The 17,762-nt window shown below is 41.2% G+C and overlaps 1 protein-coding gene across 4 annotated transcripts in view; it reads right to left on the reverse strand.

Moving 5' to 3' along the window:
- LOC134342850 (probable phospholipid-transporting ATPase IIA) overlaps positions 1-17,762 on the reverse strand; it is a 174,575-nt gene that overhangs the window by 52,720 nt on the left and 104,093 nt on the right. For all 4 annotated transcript variants that reach the window (XR_010017124.1, XR_010017123.1, XM_063041479.1 and 1 more), the window contains 5 exons: positions 12,952-13,113; positions 2,977-3,069; positions 2,301-2,384; positions 537-707; positions 158-256 (listed from right to left, as the gene is read on the reverse strand). Coding sequence is in view for 2 of the 4 variants with exons in the window: in XM_063041479.1 (XP_062897549.1) it covers positions 158-256; positions 537-707; positions 2,301-2,384; positions 2,977-3,069; positions 12,952-13,113 (609 nt within the window). In the remaining 2 variants the exon portion in view is untranslated. The remainder of the gene's footprint in view (positions 1-157; positions 257-536; positions 708-2,300; positions 2,385-2,976; positions 3,070-12,951; positions 13,114-17,762) is intronic.

Below are 17,762 nucleotides of genomic sequence, written 5' to 3' on the forward strand. Positions count from 1 at the left end.
AAAGTGCAATAACATTTACTAAAAGATGTGCTGGTGTCGGCACAGCCTTTTGAAGGAAATACATGGTTTTAAAGATTCCACTGTTCAATGTCAGCCAATTGTTTGTCTAGCAGTAACAATAAAAACAAATAAAATGTATCAGTATGCAAATACTTACTGTTCGGAAAATGTGGATATCTTGATTCCTTGTTACCAGATGTGCATTTTTTGCTGTACAAGTTGCTGTTTCAAGTTTGTCTCCAGTAAGCATCCATACCTAAAAGGAGTAAAATTGCCCAGAAATTAATGATAATCAGAATTAATGCAACATGTTATGATGTGTGCGTAACTTTGTGAGGGCTACAGTAATTCAGAAGATGACCAAATGCACTGACATCATTGGATTTAAAAGCTACATCTGCGGATAGCTCACACCAGGTACAAAGCACATAAGAAGTCCAGTAGTGTTCGCCCTATGCCAACAAGAAGTCAAGAACGAACGAGGTTAGGCAAGTCAGAACTCTGGGTTTGCTCTTTCTTGGACCAGTGTTTCATACCTTTATCCCAGCATTTCTCAGCATCTCCAGAGTAGGCCTGACATCAGCCTGCAGCTGGTCCTCCACTCCAGTCAAGCAAAGCAACTCCATTTCCATCTCCAGGCTCTCAATAACAGTTGCAACTTTCAATGAACGATCATGTACACTCAGTTTTGCTTGATTATAACGGTTCTATAGAGACATACATTACATTGATTAATTCACACATTCTTTCATTCAATTGCATAATGTATTTATTTAGAAAGCTTGATACTGCTCTGTCAGTGAAAGGTGCAGTAATTTTGACAAAAAGGCAAGCATTCTATTCCCCATTCAACCATTCAAGAGTACAGATGTACGGATGAACCCTGGTTCTTACAGAAAGGATATTAACCTGGAGTCCTGAAGGTAAGCAACCAAGCAGAAGCATCACTGCCAAGCCTCAGTCTTCACTTAACATGCTCATTTCCTGCAGTGATTGCTAAAAAGCACTCAGCAGCTAGAAGCAGAGAGCGGGAGGAGCTAATGATGGCACCAGAGTTTTTTCTGCGGTCCAGGCTGACTTCTTCCAGTTCATCTGTGAAGCAGTTTAAATCTCCTACTCTCATGACTCCTTTTTTTTTCCCTTTTCAAGATGGCTGGGCTCCTGATCATGATCTAAAGCTGTGCTCAAACTACGTTTGTATGTTTTTCGCGGGTGGTGGGTTCTCGCTGGGCGACCTAACGTTTTGATATCTCCAGGTGCAGTCTGGAAGACGCGCGCTTTGGGGGTACAGCCCAGCGGATGACCAGAATCCTTGCCGATGTCACCAACTGAAGCATGGCGGGAGGCTGAAACAGCGGGTGCGACTGTCGGAGGCCTCTGCACTCAAGCGAGCTCTCTCTCTCGATGGCAAGAGAGTCTGCTGATTCCCGAACCGGAGGAACTCAAAGTAGCAATGGGTGCAGATTGTAACATCAAAACAGTGAACTGTTGGCCTTTCCCCTCGCTGCAGAGGGAGCGATACCTCTCTCTTCCTTGTTAGTGAGAGAGAGAGAGCCTGCTGAGGTGTCCAAGTGTTGAATGGACAATAGTTTTCGATGGACTCTAGATCACAGTCTGTGTGGGTTTGCTATTGCTTGGTGAGTGGTGGGGGGCTGACGCTTTTGCTGTCGTAAGAGAGGGGAGGGGGAGGGTTGATACTTTTACTGCTGCTTGTGTGTGGGAGGGTGGAGGGTGCTGGGTGCTTTGGGGTTCTCATGTGCTTTTGCCATTCACGAGTTGGGTTTTATCTCCCTTTCGTGGATGTCTGCAAAGAGTAAGGATTTCAGGTTGTATACTGTACATGTCTTCTGATATTAAATTGAAACTTTGAAGCATTTTTTCCCTTTCAAAAATAAGTCAAGTCAAAAAGCAGAAAGTAGTCGGTGATTCCTTTAAGTGTAGCTGTTGAACATAGGTTCAGTTATTTAAGAAAACAAAGTGCCCTAAACATTTAAGCATCACAACAACATCACCATCATCTAATCAGTGTGGGTGGTGATTATTAACATTATCTGGCAGCTAACAGTGGGTACGTTCAATATCTAGAGTTATACACTCTCCAGTGTACATCCAAAACAACGGACCATACACAACTGGTAATGAAACAGCATCTGTAGCAATTAAATGATTGCACATTATGGATTAAATATTGATCCTCAGAGACCTTGAATTGCTCTAATGCATAATTTAGGACCGACTGAGATTTCTCTCTGAATCACGCTAAGCTTTTGATACAAGAATTCAAACAGTCAGCTGGTCACCTCAAAATCCTGGTACTGCTCCTCCGTTAGTGACTTCTTGGCGACAACGAGAACTCTAAGTCCCTCTCTGGCCATATTTCCACACTGTAAACAAGTAATATTCAGAACAACAACAGGAACAAGTTAGATTCTTCATTTATTATCTGTACTCTATCAGAAGCATAAAGCCAGATCGTGTCGTGACACTTCCGGGCTGCCCCAGCACATCCTTTGGTTTGTTGGTTGTTAACGCAATAGCCCATTTCACTGTGTGTTTTGCTATACATACAATAAATAAATCCAAATCTAAAGGCACTTTGAGCTATTTGAGAAATACTATCCTTTATATTCAGTAGCTATCCCCCACTTATAACTTCCTCTACATATGGACATTTCTTCCAGCAAGTCAAAAATCCAGATTTATGAGACTCTTGTCTATGCTGCAAGATTCAAACTTCATGAGGCAGTGACTATGAGCACCATGACAAAGCTGTTGCCCCAGTATTAACCCCCATTCTCATCAGCTGCTGAAGTTAAAATTGTGTTCACAATGTACACCGCTTGCTTCATAAATATTGAAAATCCTTTCCTTTTTTTAAAAAAACTGAGTATTTGTGCTCAGTGTTCAAAAATATCAGCGTCCTTTTACAAGAAATAATCTATGACACTGATGTTGTAAATGAGGAAGAATACATACCTCTTCTTCAAGCCAATCATTGTACTGAACAATTCCCATCATGACAACATCAGCTCCTTTCATGTAGAACGTAATTTCTCCTGAGGATTCATCCTGAATAAGAAACACAATTATAACACATGTTGGATACATAAACGATCATTTTGTTCACTGCCAAACTCCTGCAGCAATGAAAGACCCTAATGAGCTTCATACAACTGTTCCTGCCCTTTCCAGCTCTTCCCCAATTATTAAAGGGCAACTTCTTACATTGCTAATACATTAAGAACTTTCATTAAAATGATTGCTCTAATGCCAAAGAAAAATGCCAGTGTGCTTCATGAATGCATACATGGGAAAAAAATATGCCAACATGGTGACTGAAAGAATAGGCTGGAGTGCTGAGAGGTTGGAAGATTAGTAAGGAATGGATTTATGGGAGGAGAGTAGTGATGAAGATAAAGGATTTGAAGAAATTTTAAAGAGGCAAGCAGTTTAGGAAACATATTTTACCAAGAGTTGAAAAGCACAAACATACTCATTTAAAAATTTGTCCATGTTAACACATGAACATAAAAAACAGTAGTCTCTGTCGCAAAAAGAACGACAGACGTTTGCCAAAGCACATGAATGAAATTCTCCAGGGAGGCCTCACAAATAAACACAAATCATATGTAGATCTGAATGTTTCCTCAGGAAAAGCTAGTTACAAGGGAAAAACACAATAGGAATTCATCTTTGTGTTATATGCGAGCACATCCAAGAAAGTGCCCTCTATTAATTATTCTATTCCTGAACACATTTTCAGCTGAGGCAGCAAAGAATGAAATGTTATTGTAAAGCAACTGGACTATGTTCAGTCTTCCAAAGAGAAACTTTCAAAAGAAAACCATACTTTTATATTATAATAGGAAGTTCTGAGAAACATATTTTTAAATCTGAGATCATTATAACTCTTCAATATATTTCTGGACTTTAAAAACACATTCCTAGCAAAGTATACATTTCACACACAGTGCTCAGCTTTGACAAGAATATCTAACACTATTAAAAAAATAATTAAGCAATATTGAACATCCATTTGTTATTTTAAACTAGCCCTGCTACATATCACTTACATCAGTGGTGGTGGTGGTGGTGGGGGGGACGGAGTGTTACTGCAGTACCACATTAAACTGCTGTTGGCTGACATTAGATATAGAACTACAATTATAGTTGCTTGTTTCAGAATTTCAACTGCAGTCAATTAAATTATGTTGTAACTTCATTTTTGTGGAACTAGTATATGAAATATAATTCCAGATTGATAAGTTTTAAATAAATTGCTTCTCAGGAACAAGCAGAAATATAATGCATTTGATTATAAAAACAGGGGATCCTGTCATGTTAGAAGCAGCCACTGTTTATAGATACTGATGTAGTTTTAGCAGCTGGTGCACGCTAAATATTTCCCAGGCTGAGCTGGACAGAACATTGTTACACTACACATGATCCCTGCTGAGGTATCTAAAATGTTGCCTCATTGTCTGACAAAAAAAATTAAACACAAGGAAGCAGAGCAGGTCGATTGTAGTGGTCTGTGTCTGCTTAGCACACTTAAGTACCAGAAGGACTTCGACAATCTCTTCTAACACAAGAGGGAAATGGTGCAATAGACAATAGGTGCAGGAGTAGGCCATTCAGCCCTTCGAGCCAGCACAACCATTCACTGTGATCATGGCTGATCATCCAAAATCAGTACCCTTTTCCTGCCTTCTCCCCATAACCCTTCACTCTGCTATCTTTAAGAGCTCTATCTAACTCTTTTTTGAAAGAATCCAGAGAATTGGCCTCCACTGCCTTCTGAGGCAGAGCATTCCACAGAACCACAATCCTCTGTGTGAAAAAATTTTTCCTCAACTCCGTTCTAAATTGTCTACCCCTTATTCTTAAACTGTGGCCTCTGGTTCTGGACTCCCCCAACATCGGGAACATGTTTCCTGCCTCTAGCGTGTCCAATCCCTTAACAATCTTATATGTTCCAATCAGATCCCCTCTCATCCTTCTATAGTCCAGTGTATACAACCCCAGTCGCTCCAATCTTTCAAATATGACAGTCCTGCCATCCCGGGAATTAACCTCATGAACCTACGCTGCACTCCCTCAATAGCTAGAATGTCCTTCCTCAAATTTGGAGACCAAAACTGTACACAATATTCCAGGTGTGGTCTCACCAGGGCACTGTACAACTGCAGAAGGACCTCTTTGCTCCTATACTCAACTCCCCTTGTTATGAAGGCCAACATGCCATTAGCTTTCTTCACTGCCTGCTGTACCTGCATGCTTACTTTCAGTGACTGATGAACAAGGACACCTAGATCTCGCTGTACTTCCCCTTTTCCTAACTTGATACCATTCAGATAGTAATCTGCCTTCCTGTTCTTCCTACCAAAGTGGATAACATCACATTTATCCACATTAAACTGCATCTTCCCACTCACCCAGCCTGTCCAAGTCACCCTGCATTCTCATAACATCCTCCTCACATTTCACACTGCCACCCAGCTTTGTGTCATCTGCAAATTTGCTAATGTTACTTTTAATTCCCTCATCTAAATCATTAATGTATATTGTAAATAGCTGCAGTGCCAGCACCAAGCCTTGCGGAACCCCACTAGTCGCTGCCTGCCATTCTGAAAAGGACCCGTTAATCCCAACTCTTCGTTTCCTGCCTGCCAACCAATTTTCTATCCATGTCAGTACCCTACTCCCAATACCATTTGCTGTAATTTTACACACTAACCTCCTATGTGGGGCCTTATCAAAGACTTTTTGAAAGTCCAGGTACATGACATTCACTGGCTTTCCCATGTCTATTTTCATAGTCACATTCTCAAAAAATTCCAGAAGATTAGTCAAGCATGATTTCCCCTTCGTAAATCCATGCTGACTCAGACCTATCCTGTCACTGCTATCCAAATATGCCGCTATTACATCTTTCATAATTGATTCCAGCATCTTCCCCACCACTGATGTTAGACTAACTGGTCTATAATTGCCTGTTTTCTCTCTCCCTCCATTCTTAAAAAGTGGGATAACATTAGCTACCCTCCAATCCACAGGAACTGATCCTGAATCTATAGAACATTGGAAACTGATTACCAATGTGTCCACGATTTCTAGAGCCACCTCCTTAAGTACCCTGGGATGCAGACCATCAGGCCCTGGGGATTTATCAACCTTCAGTCCCATCAGTTTACCCAACACCATTTTGTGCCTGATGTGAATTTCCTTCAGTTCCTCTGTTACTCTAGATCCTCCGGCCACTATTACATCTGGGAGATTGTTTGTGTCTTCTCTAGTGAAGACAGATCCAAAGTACCTGTTCAGCTTGTCTGGCTTTTACTATCCTCCTTTATATTCTTGGTTAGCTTACCTTCGTACCTCATCTCCCCCCACCCCTCCCGTATTGCCTTTTTAGTTATCTACTGTTGCTCCTTAGAAGTCTCCCAATCCTCTGGCTTCCCACTCATCCTTGCTATGTTATACTTCCTCTCTTTTATTTTTATACTGTCCTTGACTTCCCTTGTCATCCACGGTCACCCCTTACTCCCCTTGGAACCTTTCTTCCTCTTTGGAATGAACTGATCCTGCACCTTCTGTATTATTCCCAGAAATACCTGCCATTGCTGTTCCACTGTCATCCCTGCTAGGGTATCTTTCCAGTCAACTTTTGCCAGCTCCTCCCTCATGTGTCCACAGTCCCCTTTGTTCAACTGTAATACTAACACTTCCGATCTTCCCTTCTCCCTCTCAAATTGTAGATTAAAACTTATCATATTATGGTCACTACCTCCTAATGGCTCCTTTACCTCGAGTTCCCTTATCAAATCTGCCTCATTACACAACACTAAATCCAGAATTGCCTTCTCCCTGGTAGGCTCTAACATAAGCTGCTCTAAGAATCCATCTCTGAGGCATTCCACAAACTCCCTTTCTTGGGATCCAGTACCAACCTGATTTTCCCAGTCTACCTGCATGTTAAAATCCCCCATAACAACCGTAGAATTACTTTTGCAACATGCCAATTTTAACTCTTGATTTAACTTGCACCCTATATCCAGGCTACTGTTTGGGGGCCTGTAGATAACTCCCATCAGGGTCTTTTTGCCCTTGCAGTTTCTCAGTTCTATCCATACTGACTCTACATCTCCTGATTCTATGTCATCCCTCGCAAGTGACTGAATTTCATTCCTCACCAACAGAGCCACCCCACCCCCTCAGCCAACCTGTCTGTCCTTTCGATAGGATGTATATCCCTGAATATTCGTTTCCCAGCCCTGGTCCTCTTGCTGCCATGTCTCTGTTATTCCCACAACATCATATTTGCCAATTTCCAACTGAGCCTCAAGTTCATCCACTGTATTTCTTATACTCCGTGCATTCATATATAATACTTTTACTCCCCTCACCTTTCACATCGATTCCCATTGCACTTGCCCATACTCTCCGATCCCTTTCTGATCTTTCCGCCCCTTTAATTCTGTTGTCTGTCTTAACTTTTCTTATTCTCTCATTCCCTTTAACTCCATGCTTATATTTCCAGTTCATTCTCTTCCCCCCACTACTTAGTTTAAACACATCTGTGTAGCAGTGGCAAACCTGCCTGCCAGAACGCTGGTCCCCCGTCTGTTAAGGTGTAACCCGTCCCTTCTGTACAATTCATCCTTACCCCAAAACAGATCCCAGTGGTCCAAGAATCTAAACCCCTGCTCCCTGCACCAGCTCCTCAGCCACACATTCAGATCCCCTATCTCCCTGTTCATGTCCTCTCCAGCACAAGGAACTGGAAGCAAACCCATGATAACCACCCTTGAGTTCCTGCTTTGCAGCGGCGATGTGCGATTTTACATCATGAGGTGATATGAACAGACTCAGGGAGATGTAAAAGTCAGTCACTAGTGTCTATCTTGAATGAGTAGCTCAATTATCAATTTGTCCTTTATTATTTCAAGAGCAGAATCCTCAGGGATCATTAAAGGAAGCATTTCAATCAGAATCATTCTGAGGGATAATAATGGAATGAATTTCCATAGATAGAAGCAATCTGCTGCTCGCTATCTGGAAACTGAATGCCAAAGGAATTAGGTAGTTGGGAAACAAGGCTCTGTACCTGCTCACAGTATGCTGATTTCAACAGTCAAGAAACCTCACAAGTATCTCTACTTCCTGAAGAGGCTAAAGAAATCTGGCATGTCCCCTTTGACCCTCACCAGTTTTTAAGTCGACGCACCACAGAAAGCACCCTATGTGGTTGCATCATAGCTCAATCTGACAATTGCTCTGCCAGGGACTGCAGAGTGTTGCAGACACAGCTCAGAAGTTCATGGAAATTAGTCTCCCCTCCATGGACTCTGTCTACACTTCTCACTGCCTCGGTAAAACAGCCAGCATAATTAAAGACCCCAGCCGTCCTGGATATTCTCTCTTCTCCCTTGCCCCATTGGGCAGAAGATACAAAACCCTAAAAGCACACATTACCAAACTCAAGGACAGCTTCTATCCCACTGAACGTTTATCCTAATGAACGGTTCCCTAGTATGATAAGATAGACTCTTGACCTCAGAATCTACCTTGTTATGGTCTTGCACCTAATTGTCTATCTGCACAGAATATCTTCTGTACCACCTTGTCATGCACTCTATTATTGATTTATCTTGTACTGTCTCAATGCACTTGTGTAATGATTTCATCTGTCTAAAGAGTAAGTATGCAAGGCACGTGACAATAAGAAACTAATATACCAATTTACTCATATATCATGAAATAGGTAGGTGCATGGTTCAGATCTCAACCAGATTTAAAAAGTCAATTCTGAGGATGCTCAAAATATCCTGTGGTCTGCAGCCCTCGTTATCTCCATTCCATTCACTGGTGAATATCACAATTCTAGCCACCATGGACTTGATACTCTCCTCTTATCTGGTAGGCGCTACTGGAGCCACCGCTCTCGCGTCAGCAGGCACAGGAAGAGCTTCTTCCCTGAGGCTGTGACCCTGCTGAAGCTCACATCACAGCGCTAAGCAGTATCGCACCCATACTGTACTGCCTCAGTACTTTTATATTTGTGTGCTGTAGCACTTACTTTTTATTCTTTGCATTTCTGATTAGACGCTAACTGCATTTCATTGGCTTTGTATCTGTACTCAGCACAATGACAATAAAGTTGAATCTAATCTAATCTGCTAGTTTTGTTCTAATTCTCGAGGTTGGCAAATTGTGTGTGACAGAGGGAGAAAAAGGAGGGTGAGAGAAAGAATGTGTGTATATTAACATTGACTTCTCTAACTTCCGCTAATGCCCCACCTCCCCCTCGTACCCCATCCATTATTTATATATGCACATTCTTTCTCTCTCTCTCTCCTTTTTCTCCCTCTGTCCCTCTAACTATACTCCTTGCCCATCCTCTGGGTTCCCCCCCCCCCTTTTCTTTCTCCCTGGGCCTCCTGTTCCATGATCCTCTCATATCCCTTTTGCTAATCACCTGTCCAGCTCTTGGCTCCATCCCTCCCCCTCCTGTCTTCTCCCATCATTTTGGATCTCCCCCTCCCCCTCCCACTTTCAAATCTCTTACTAGCTCTTCCTTCAGTTAATCCTGACGAAAGGTCTCAGCCTGAAACGTCGACTGTATCTCTTCCTAGAGATACTGCCTGGCCTGCTGCGTTCACCAACAACTTTGAATCAATGTTCAGCATGGGTGCATGAAGCAGCACCAACACAGTAGGCAAATGTAGCAAAGGGAAGAGTTCGGGAGTATTACCATGGAAGGCTTAAAACATGGACTGCTTCACATAGCCAATGAAAAGGCAGGTATAGCTGGGGCTCACGTGGGTGCCCATAGCTAACCCACGAGCTTGGAGAAAGGAGAAAGTGGGAGAAGCCGAAAGAGAAATCGTTGAGGGTGAAGACCAGTTCTGTCAGACTAGACCCGCAAAAGCTGGCAACCACGAAGGCTGAGTTTGCCAACATGGAAAAACTTGGAATTGTACGCCAGTCAAATAGCCCCTGGACTTTGCCCCTCCATACGGTCCCCAAGTCTGATAGTGATTGCCACTCATGCAGCAATTACCGATGCCTTAACAAGATCACCACCCCCGATCCCACACATCCAAGACTTTTCAGCACATTTAGCCAGAAAGCGATTTAAATTTTTTTTCCTGAAGTCTATTCTGTTGGGGGCTACCAGCAGGTGCCTGTGTGCTCAAAGTATGCTCCTAAAACAGCTGTGATAACCCTATTTGGCCTCTGAGTTTCTGCACATGTCATATGGGTTGAAAAATGCAGCAAAGTCTTTCCAATGGCTGATGAACTCTGTATTTTTGCTGTTTGCTGTTGTGTGCTGGGGCAGCAGGCTGAGGGTAGCAGACACCAACAAAATCAACAAACTCATTCGTAAGGCCAGTGATGTTGTGGGGATGGAACTGAACTCTCTGACGGTGGTGTCTGAAAAGAGGATGCTGTCCAAGTTCCATGCCATCTTGGACAATGTCTCCCATCCACTACATAATGTACTGGGTGGGCACAGGAGTACATTGAGCCAGAGACTCATTCCACCGAGATGCAACACAAAGCGTCATAGGAAGTCATTCCTGCCTGTGGCCATCAAACTTTACAACTCCTCCCTTGGAGGGTCAGACACCCTGAGCCAATTGGCTGGTCCTGGACATTCCCTGGCATAATTTATATATTACTATTTAATTATTTATGGTGCAACTGTAACGAAAACCAATTTCCCCCGGGATCAATAAAGTATGACAATGACCATTTTGTTTAGAAAGAATTAGAAAGCTTTAAGGCTTTCTTGATGGGGGATAGAAATGTATAGGGACTGGACATCCATGATGAAAATGAGGCAGTCAGGGCCAGGGAATTGAAAGTTAGTGAGGAGATAGAGAGCATGAGAAATGTTGTGGATGTAGGTGGGAAGGGCCTGAGTCAAGGGGGATAAAATGGAGTCAAGGTATGAGAACATGAGTTCAGTGGGGCAGAAGCAGGGAGAGACAATGGTCCTACCAGACAGTCAGGTTTGTGGATCTTGGGTAGGAGGTAGAAGCAAGTAGTCCTGTATCCGTACGCAGCAAGGTCCCACAGAGAATAATGCAATAATCATCAGATTATACCAATTATTTATTTAATAAAAGGCTTACAGATTCATTTACCACAATTGCATGATTTGAGTCATCTGGCAACAATATATTTATGTCCATGGTTAAAATGATGCATATATTTATAATGTTGCTTACTTTGCTTGTAAAAGTCAGGTACCAATTGGCCTAAAAATTAAATAATAGAGTTCAAGTATGGGTTGAAGACAGAATTTATTCAGTTTCAGTCAAAATGTAGTAAACTAAAAGCAGTTTATGTTTAGACTAATGTTCCAGAGATTAAATAGATTAATTTTAATGTATCTTACCGCAAAGCAGTACAGGAAATAGCAGCTAAAAATATTAACATGGTCATACAGATGACAAATTTGCACGTTTACTTTTGCTTCTAAAATGTCTTGCTGTGCACAAGTTGCAATCTTTGCTCTAACAGGATTCTTCAAGCATTCTCTGGCTTGCATTGATGTCTGCGATACCACTGACCATATAAAAGTATTAGGAGAAAAAAAAGTATACCAAACAAAAGCATGCAAAAAGCACTTGTCGCGATTCAGTAAAATTGCTCAATCAATATATTTAATGAGCCACCCTGTGAGAGGAGCTGGAATATTTTACGTTCAAAACTCTTGCTTAAAAAACTCTTCAAAACTTAAGTTATCTGATCTCAGCCTACTAAATATTGGTGTTCCTGATTAAGGGAGGGGGAAATAACCTGCTGGGAATTCTCCATCAGCAGCCTGGACTATGTTCAAATCTCAATGTAAACTATAAATAGGATCATCAATATTGCAACACCTACTGCACTCAAATAGCTCATTGACTTTTCAACATGTGGGAGTTTAACAAGAATATGCTGGAAATCAATTCTGTCAGCATCTATCAAGAGATAAACTGAGTAAATATTTCAGGTTACTGACCCTTCTTAAGGCCTGACATTTAATACTGTTTTTCTGTTCACATCAACAGTATTTCCTTGTTTCCTATGTACTTTCAACACTAGCAATCTCCCAGTACTTTTTCATACAAGTTAATAACGATACTTGGGTGAGATCAGTGCATCCAGTGGAATAAGTTGCCATTCCCCCATCAGGAAAGCCCCAACTAAAAAGACCCAGCCCTGAACTTCACTGAATGGCATGGGATAGTACTTTTCCCAGAGTTTCCCAAGCTCTAAAGACACTTCCCTCCTACAGGCTCTCCAGACTACTCCAATGCTTATGTGTTCTGTCAGAAGTTCCCTCCAAGCCCAAACTACAAGTGAGCTTTTACATGTGCCAGGCACTCACTTCCATTTCACAACAAGAACCCTTCTAAGTGAGTTCCCTACCGAGAACCGTCTCAATACATGCCTGTTCAGAATCTCCACCCACTTTATCAATCACCAATGGGTAAACAAAACCAGGAAGCACCAGTGAGAGGAACAGAAGCGACCAAAAGAAATGGAGATGACAGTGTGGAGAACAAAGTTTGGAGGTGATTGTAGAGTGAGTGGAGGCAAAAGCATTACCTTACTTCAGACCAAGCTAACGTCCCTGGCTTAGACACTGCTGTAGTGCCAGGAAAATCATCTGGAATAAATAATACTGGCCGAGCTCATGCTAACCAAAAGCCTAATCACTCATTACAACTTTGGGAACCAGGCCATGATACATCCCCAGTATCTGCTCCCACCATTCCAAATTTATATCATATCGACAGTCACCGTTCATCATTTTGGGAAACTGATTCGACTTCTGTGGAATTTGATTCCAACATGACCTTCAAGGATAATGGAAAAAGCAAAATTTATGGATAAAGGAAGGAGGATTTGGATCACATTAGCTAATGGATTGTTATACTTTTCAATACTTACTTTGACAATGATGCCCATTCGTTTGCTCTCATAGGTAAATGGGAACACCTGCAGGATGGTGAAGTTCAGAATCTGTCCTCCTGGTGTCCTCAGCTGCATGGAAGATTGGTCCCTGCCAACGAGAGTCAGGCCCACACACTCTGTCCACTGTACTAGAGACACCTAAAGTGAGAAAGGAAGAAAAACGTCAGCTGGACTGCCAGAGTCAAAGTTCAAAACTCACTCAACTGTAGAGCTGCAGTGAAAGGGACAACTTATTGTTAAATTGAAGAAAACCTAAATCAACTGCCAGGAGCAAGGAAACACGACAAGCAGACCTTGTAAAGCAGCAGGACTTTGATAAAACAAAAAAAACTCAAAAATCAGTTCAAATTACAGTAATCAAATGACAATATCCTACAAACTTAAAGTGTCAACTGTACTCAAAAAAAATGACTATATCAATACTTTCTTTACAGCACTTGCAGAAAACTGGTGTTTCAATTTTCATATCTGTTATTAACAGGCAGAGGGCAAGAAATTGTCAAACAGCCTCTAATGACAGATTCCAACTGCTCCTGGAACATGCCTCGACCATGCTCCGAGTTGGTCTCGCACACGAATGCCTCAACTCTTGGATCAGCCTCGCCTTTGCTTGCGGTGATCGTTTACCACAATTTTCCATGTAAAGTGTTACTAATAAAGTATTTGGTTGAATTTCTTGAATTGAAAGCCAACAGTAAGCTGTCACCCATGTTCAGTAGCACTATCTTAAACTGGAAATACATTACTGAAATTTAATTGACTCTGCCTGGTAACATGTACGGCAATAAGCCGTGTGGGCTGTGCTTGTCCATGTCAGCTTTTGCTGTTCAAAGTCAAACTCATTCAGCTGCCCACATTACCTTCAGTAACTGTTGACTTTTTCCAATATAGACGTGCAATACTAATAGAGCATTGTGTCAGCATACAGTTTTCTACCGGAGATATAGGTAGAAGTTTGGGGAAGATGGAAAATGTGAGAGTAATGAAAAGGGAGTTTAAAAATGGGTGAATCTTCTGCTTGATACTGTGACCTCAGTGGATGAGACAGACCTGAGTCAAGACAGACTTCAGCTCAATTATAGCATACTTCTGGGACTGCATTGGGAGTTTCCAAAAATTACATCAGTTGAGAATCCAATAGAAATTCACTCCAAAGTGTGTCCCATAATGATTGTCAATATGTCAGCAAAAGGAATGACGAGCTGCAAAATCTGGAAAAGCAGTCATTGACATCAACTGGCTAGGGAATTGTTCCCACCTGGCAAACATGCAAGATTAATTTAAGCAAATTTCCAATCTCATTTAAGGCTAGGTGGCAAATGGTGGCAAATTTATCCAATGGCAAGATTCAGGATTTTCAGGATTCTGTCCAATGGCAGAATTAATCCATTGTCTTTTTCATCCTTATCTACAGAGCATACTTGTTTAGATGCTCCTTTGCAAACTTCTGACGCTGAATTTGTGGTGAGGGCGCAGGAAAGGTTTTCTTCTGATGACTCTTCCATGAAGGTCGTATTTGTGCAGGTGTTGCTGCACAGTAGAACAGTGCACTACCACTCCAGAGTCTGCTAAATCTTCCTGAAGGTCTTTTGCGGTCAATCAGGGGTTTTGATTTGCCTTTCTAGCAATCTTACGAGCAGTTCTCTCGGAAAGTTTTCTTGGTCTTTCAGACCTCAACTTGACCTCCACCGTTCCTGTTAACTGCCATTTCTTAATTACATTACGAACTGAGGAAATGGCTACCTGAAAACACTTTGCTATCTTGTTATGGCCTTCTCCTGCTTTGTGGGCTTCATTTATTTTAATTTTCAGAGTGCTACGTAGCTGCTTAGTGGAGCCCATGGTTGCTGATTGTTGGGACAAGGCTTTAGGAGTCAGGGTATCTATAAAGCTTTGAAATTTGCATCACCTGGCCTTTCCTAACGTTGACTGTGAACAAGCCATAGCCCTAACAAGCTAATTAAGGTCTGAGACCTTGGTAAAAGTTATCTGAGAGCTCAAATCTCTTGGGGTGCCCAAACTTTTGCATGGTGCTCCTTTCCTTTTTTTTCCCCCACTCTAAAATTGTATAAAACAAAAATAATACACTAATCTTGTTTAAGATGTTGAAAAGAATGTGTCATCTTTAACTTTATGCCTTTTGGAGATCAGTTCATCTTCTACTCACTTAACCATTCACAGTAAAAGAAATTTTGACCAGGGGTGCCTAAACTTTTGCATGCCACTGTATTTTAAATGAGCAAATGATCCGTAATAAATGATTTATACATGCTTCAAGTCATTGGTGTCCATTTCTGGCAGAAGTAATACCCATTGAGAAACTGGACACATTGCATAGTGCCTCACCTAAAAGCAGAAATCACATCTTCTCATTACTTTACGCAGATGATTGAGTCATCAACATGTCTGGCATTCAAAAAGTAATCATGGGAAGTTGGATCAAACAGTTGCAACCTACAACGTGCCTTTTCAGTTCTCAATAAAATGAGGAATACATATTAAAAATAGTAAACCTGATGGCCTACTCCTGATCCTATTTTCTTGTATTTTCTCTCAATACCATACATACCCAAATTCTCCCCATTCTTTCTAATGCTGTAGATTGATTAAACTAGATTGACTGATGATACAGAAATATTAAATTCATGTATAGTGGCATGTTTGTACAAAGTTAATTAGCAATGTATATATTTACCATTAATATAGTTTTTCAAAGTGAAAGTTGTGTTACATATAATATACATATACCTACAATATTTAGTTTATGCACTTTACTTTATCTATGAATCTATTCATTTGTAGATTTAATTCCTATTTTCCTAAGTTATTGTGTGTTATGTATACTACTGTGCTTTACACCCTGCTCTGGAGAAACGTAGTCTTGTTTGGCGGTATACATGTATATAGTTAAATAACAACAAACCTGACTTGACTTGATTAGAACTGTATCCCATGGGGTAAGATTGCTGATGCATTGACATATTATTGCCACATGTACCAAAATACAGTAAAAAGCTTGTTTTGCATATTGTTCATACAGATCACATCATTATGTCATGCACTGCAATCAGATCATTATGTTGTGCAAACAATGCAGAATAAAATGCAAAAGTTACAGAGCAAGTGTAGTACAGGTAAGAAGTACTAGATGATAACAGGCATACAGTTTAAAGGCATACAGTTTGCTGCTTTCATAAAAGTAACGCAGGAACATTTAGAACCAAAATCATTATTGATTGCAGAATGCTATAGGTGTTATAAATGGAATCAAAAGGAAAGGGAGTCTATTTGAACTTACATGGCTGAATTGAAGTTATCTGAGCATTGTCAGACATGGCTTAATGATGCACTGAGAGATCATTTAGTTTGTGGAATCTTACAAGAAAGCAATCAAAACAGCTCCTAACTGAAACACAACACACATTTAAAACAGCAGTTGAAATACTGTACCAATGGAAACAGCAGACCAAGATGCAATTGAGTTGCAGCCAGGAATGAAAGTGAGTGTGAACAAAATTGCAATGTCTAAACAGAAACTGGCCTGACCAAACAAGTCGTGTTATCATTGTGCCAGTGGCTCACAGTCACCAGACCAATTCAGATTTAAAGTTGAAAGTGGCAAGAAATGCAACAAAGTAGTACACATACTAAGAACACGTCGGGCAGATAAAAGGAAATGGACTGCACAGGGAAGAGAAAACTAACAATCGACAAGCAATATGGTTTACACCAGAAGTAAATGGCAAAGTAAGTAAAATGGAATTGGACACTGGCTCCACTGCATCAGTCACTCCACTAAATTAGTTTGAACAGCATTTCAAAGATGCTGAACTGAAGTCTGCAGATATCTACTTAAGAACTGGTACTGGAGAAAATATAACTCCTGTGGGAATGACATGCGTAACAATGAAACACAAAAGCCAACAAGCTACATTGGACTTGTATGTGGCAAGAACAGGAGGGCCAGCATTGTGGGAGTGTGAGTGGCTCAGACAACAACAACCTGATTGGAGTTCCAGCCACCATTTGCATCCCACATCCCCTAAAATAGAGTCAACTGAAAGTGAATTTGAAAACGTACTAGATGATGCCACAGCAGTGCTCAAAGGTGGCACTGGAAAACTCAAACATATCACGGGTAAAATAATGCTCAATAAAAATGCCACACCTAAGTTTTGCAAAGCCCATCTGGTTCCTTACACTATCCATGATAAAATGAGATAGATTGCATGGAGGCTGAAGGAGTTCTTTCCAAGGTCAAGTGAAGTCCATGGGCAACACTATCAGTCCCAGTAGCCAAGAAGAATGGGCCTTGTCAGGACCTGTGGTGATTTTAAGGTCATCATAACCCAGTATTGAGAGTAGCTCAAATCCTCTGCACAGGATAGAAGATATCTTTCCAAACCTTTATGGAGGGAAACACTTCAGCAAAGTGGACTTAGCTGAGACCTACCTACAGATGGAGAGGGAAGAAGAGTCCAAAATGCTTCTCACCATAAATATTCAGAAAGGGCTTTATTACAATAATAGGCTTACTTTTTGCAGTAGCATCTTCATCTGCACTCTGGCAGAAAGCTATAGATCAGATGCAGCAAGCTGACCAGACACTTAGTGTTACCTGGATGACATCACTGTTACTGATATATATGACAAAGAACATCTCCAAAATCTCAAGACATTGTCAAAAAGATTAGAACATTATGAGCTCAGAGCATAACACATGCAATAAATGTGAATTCTTTAAACCAAGCATCACTTACTATGGTCACACCATTGACACAGAGGGA

This window comes from Mobula hypostoma, chromosome 2, assembly GCF_963921235.1.
Source record: "Mobula hypostoma chromosome 2, sMobHyp1.1, whole genome shotgun sequence".
NCBI classification, from domain to species: domain Eukaryota; kingdom Metazoa; phylum Chordata; class Chondrichthyes; order Myliobatiformes; family Myliobatidae; genus Mobula; species Mobula hypostoma.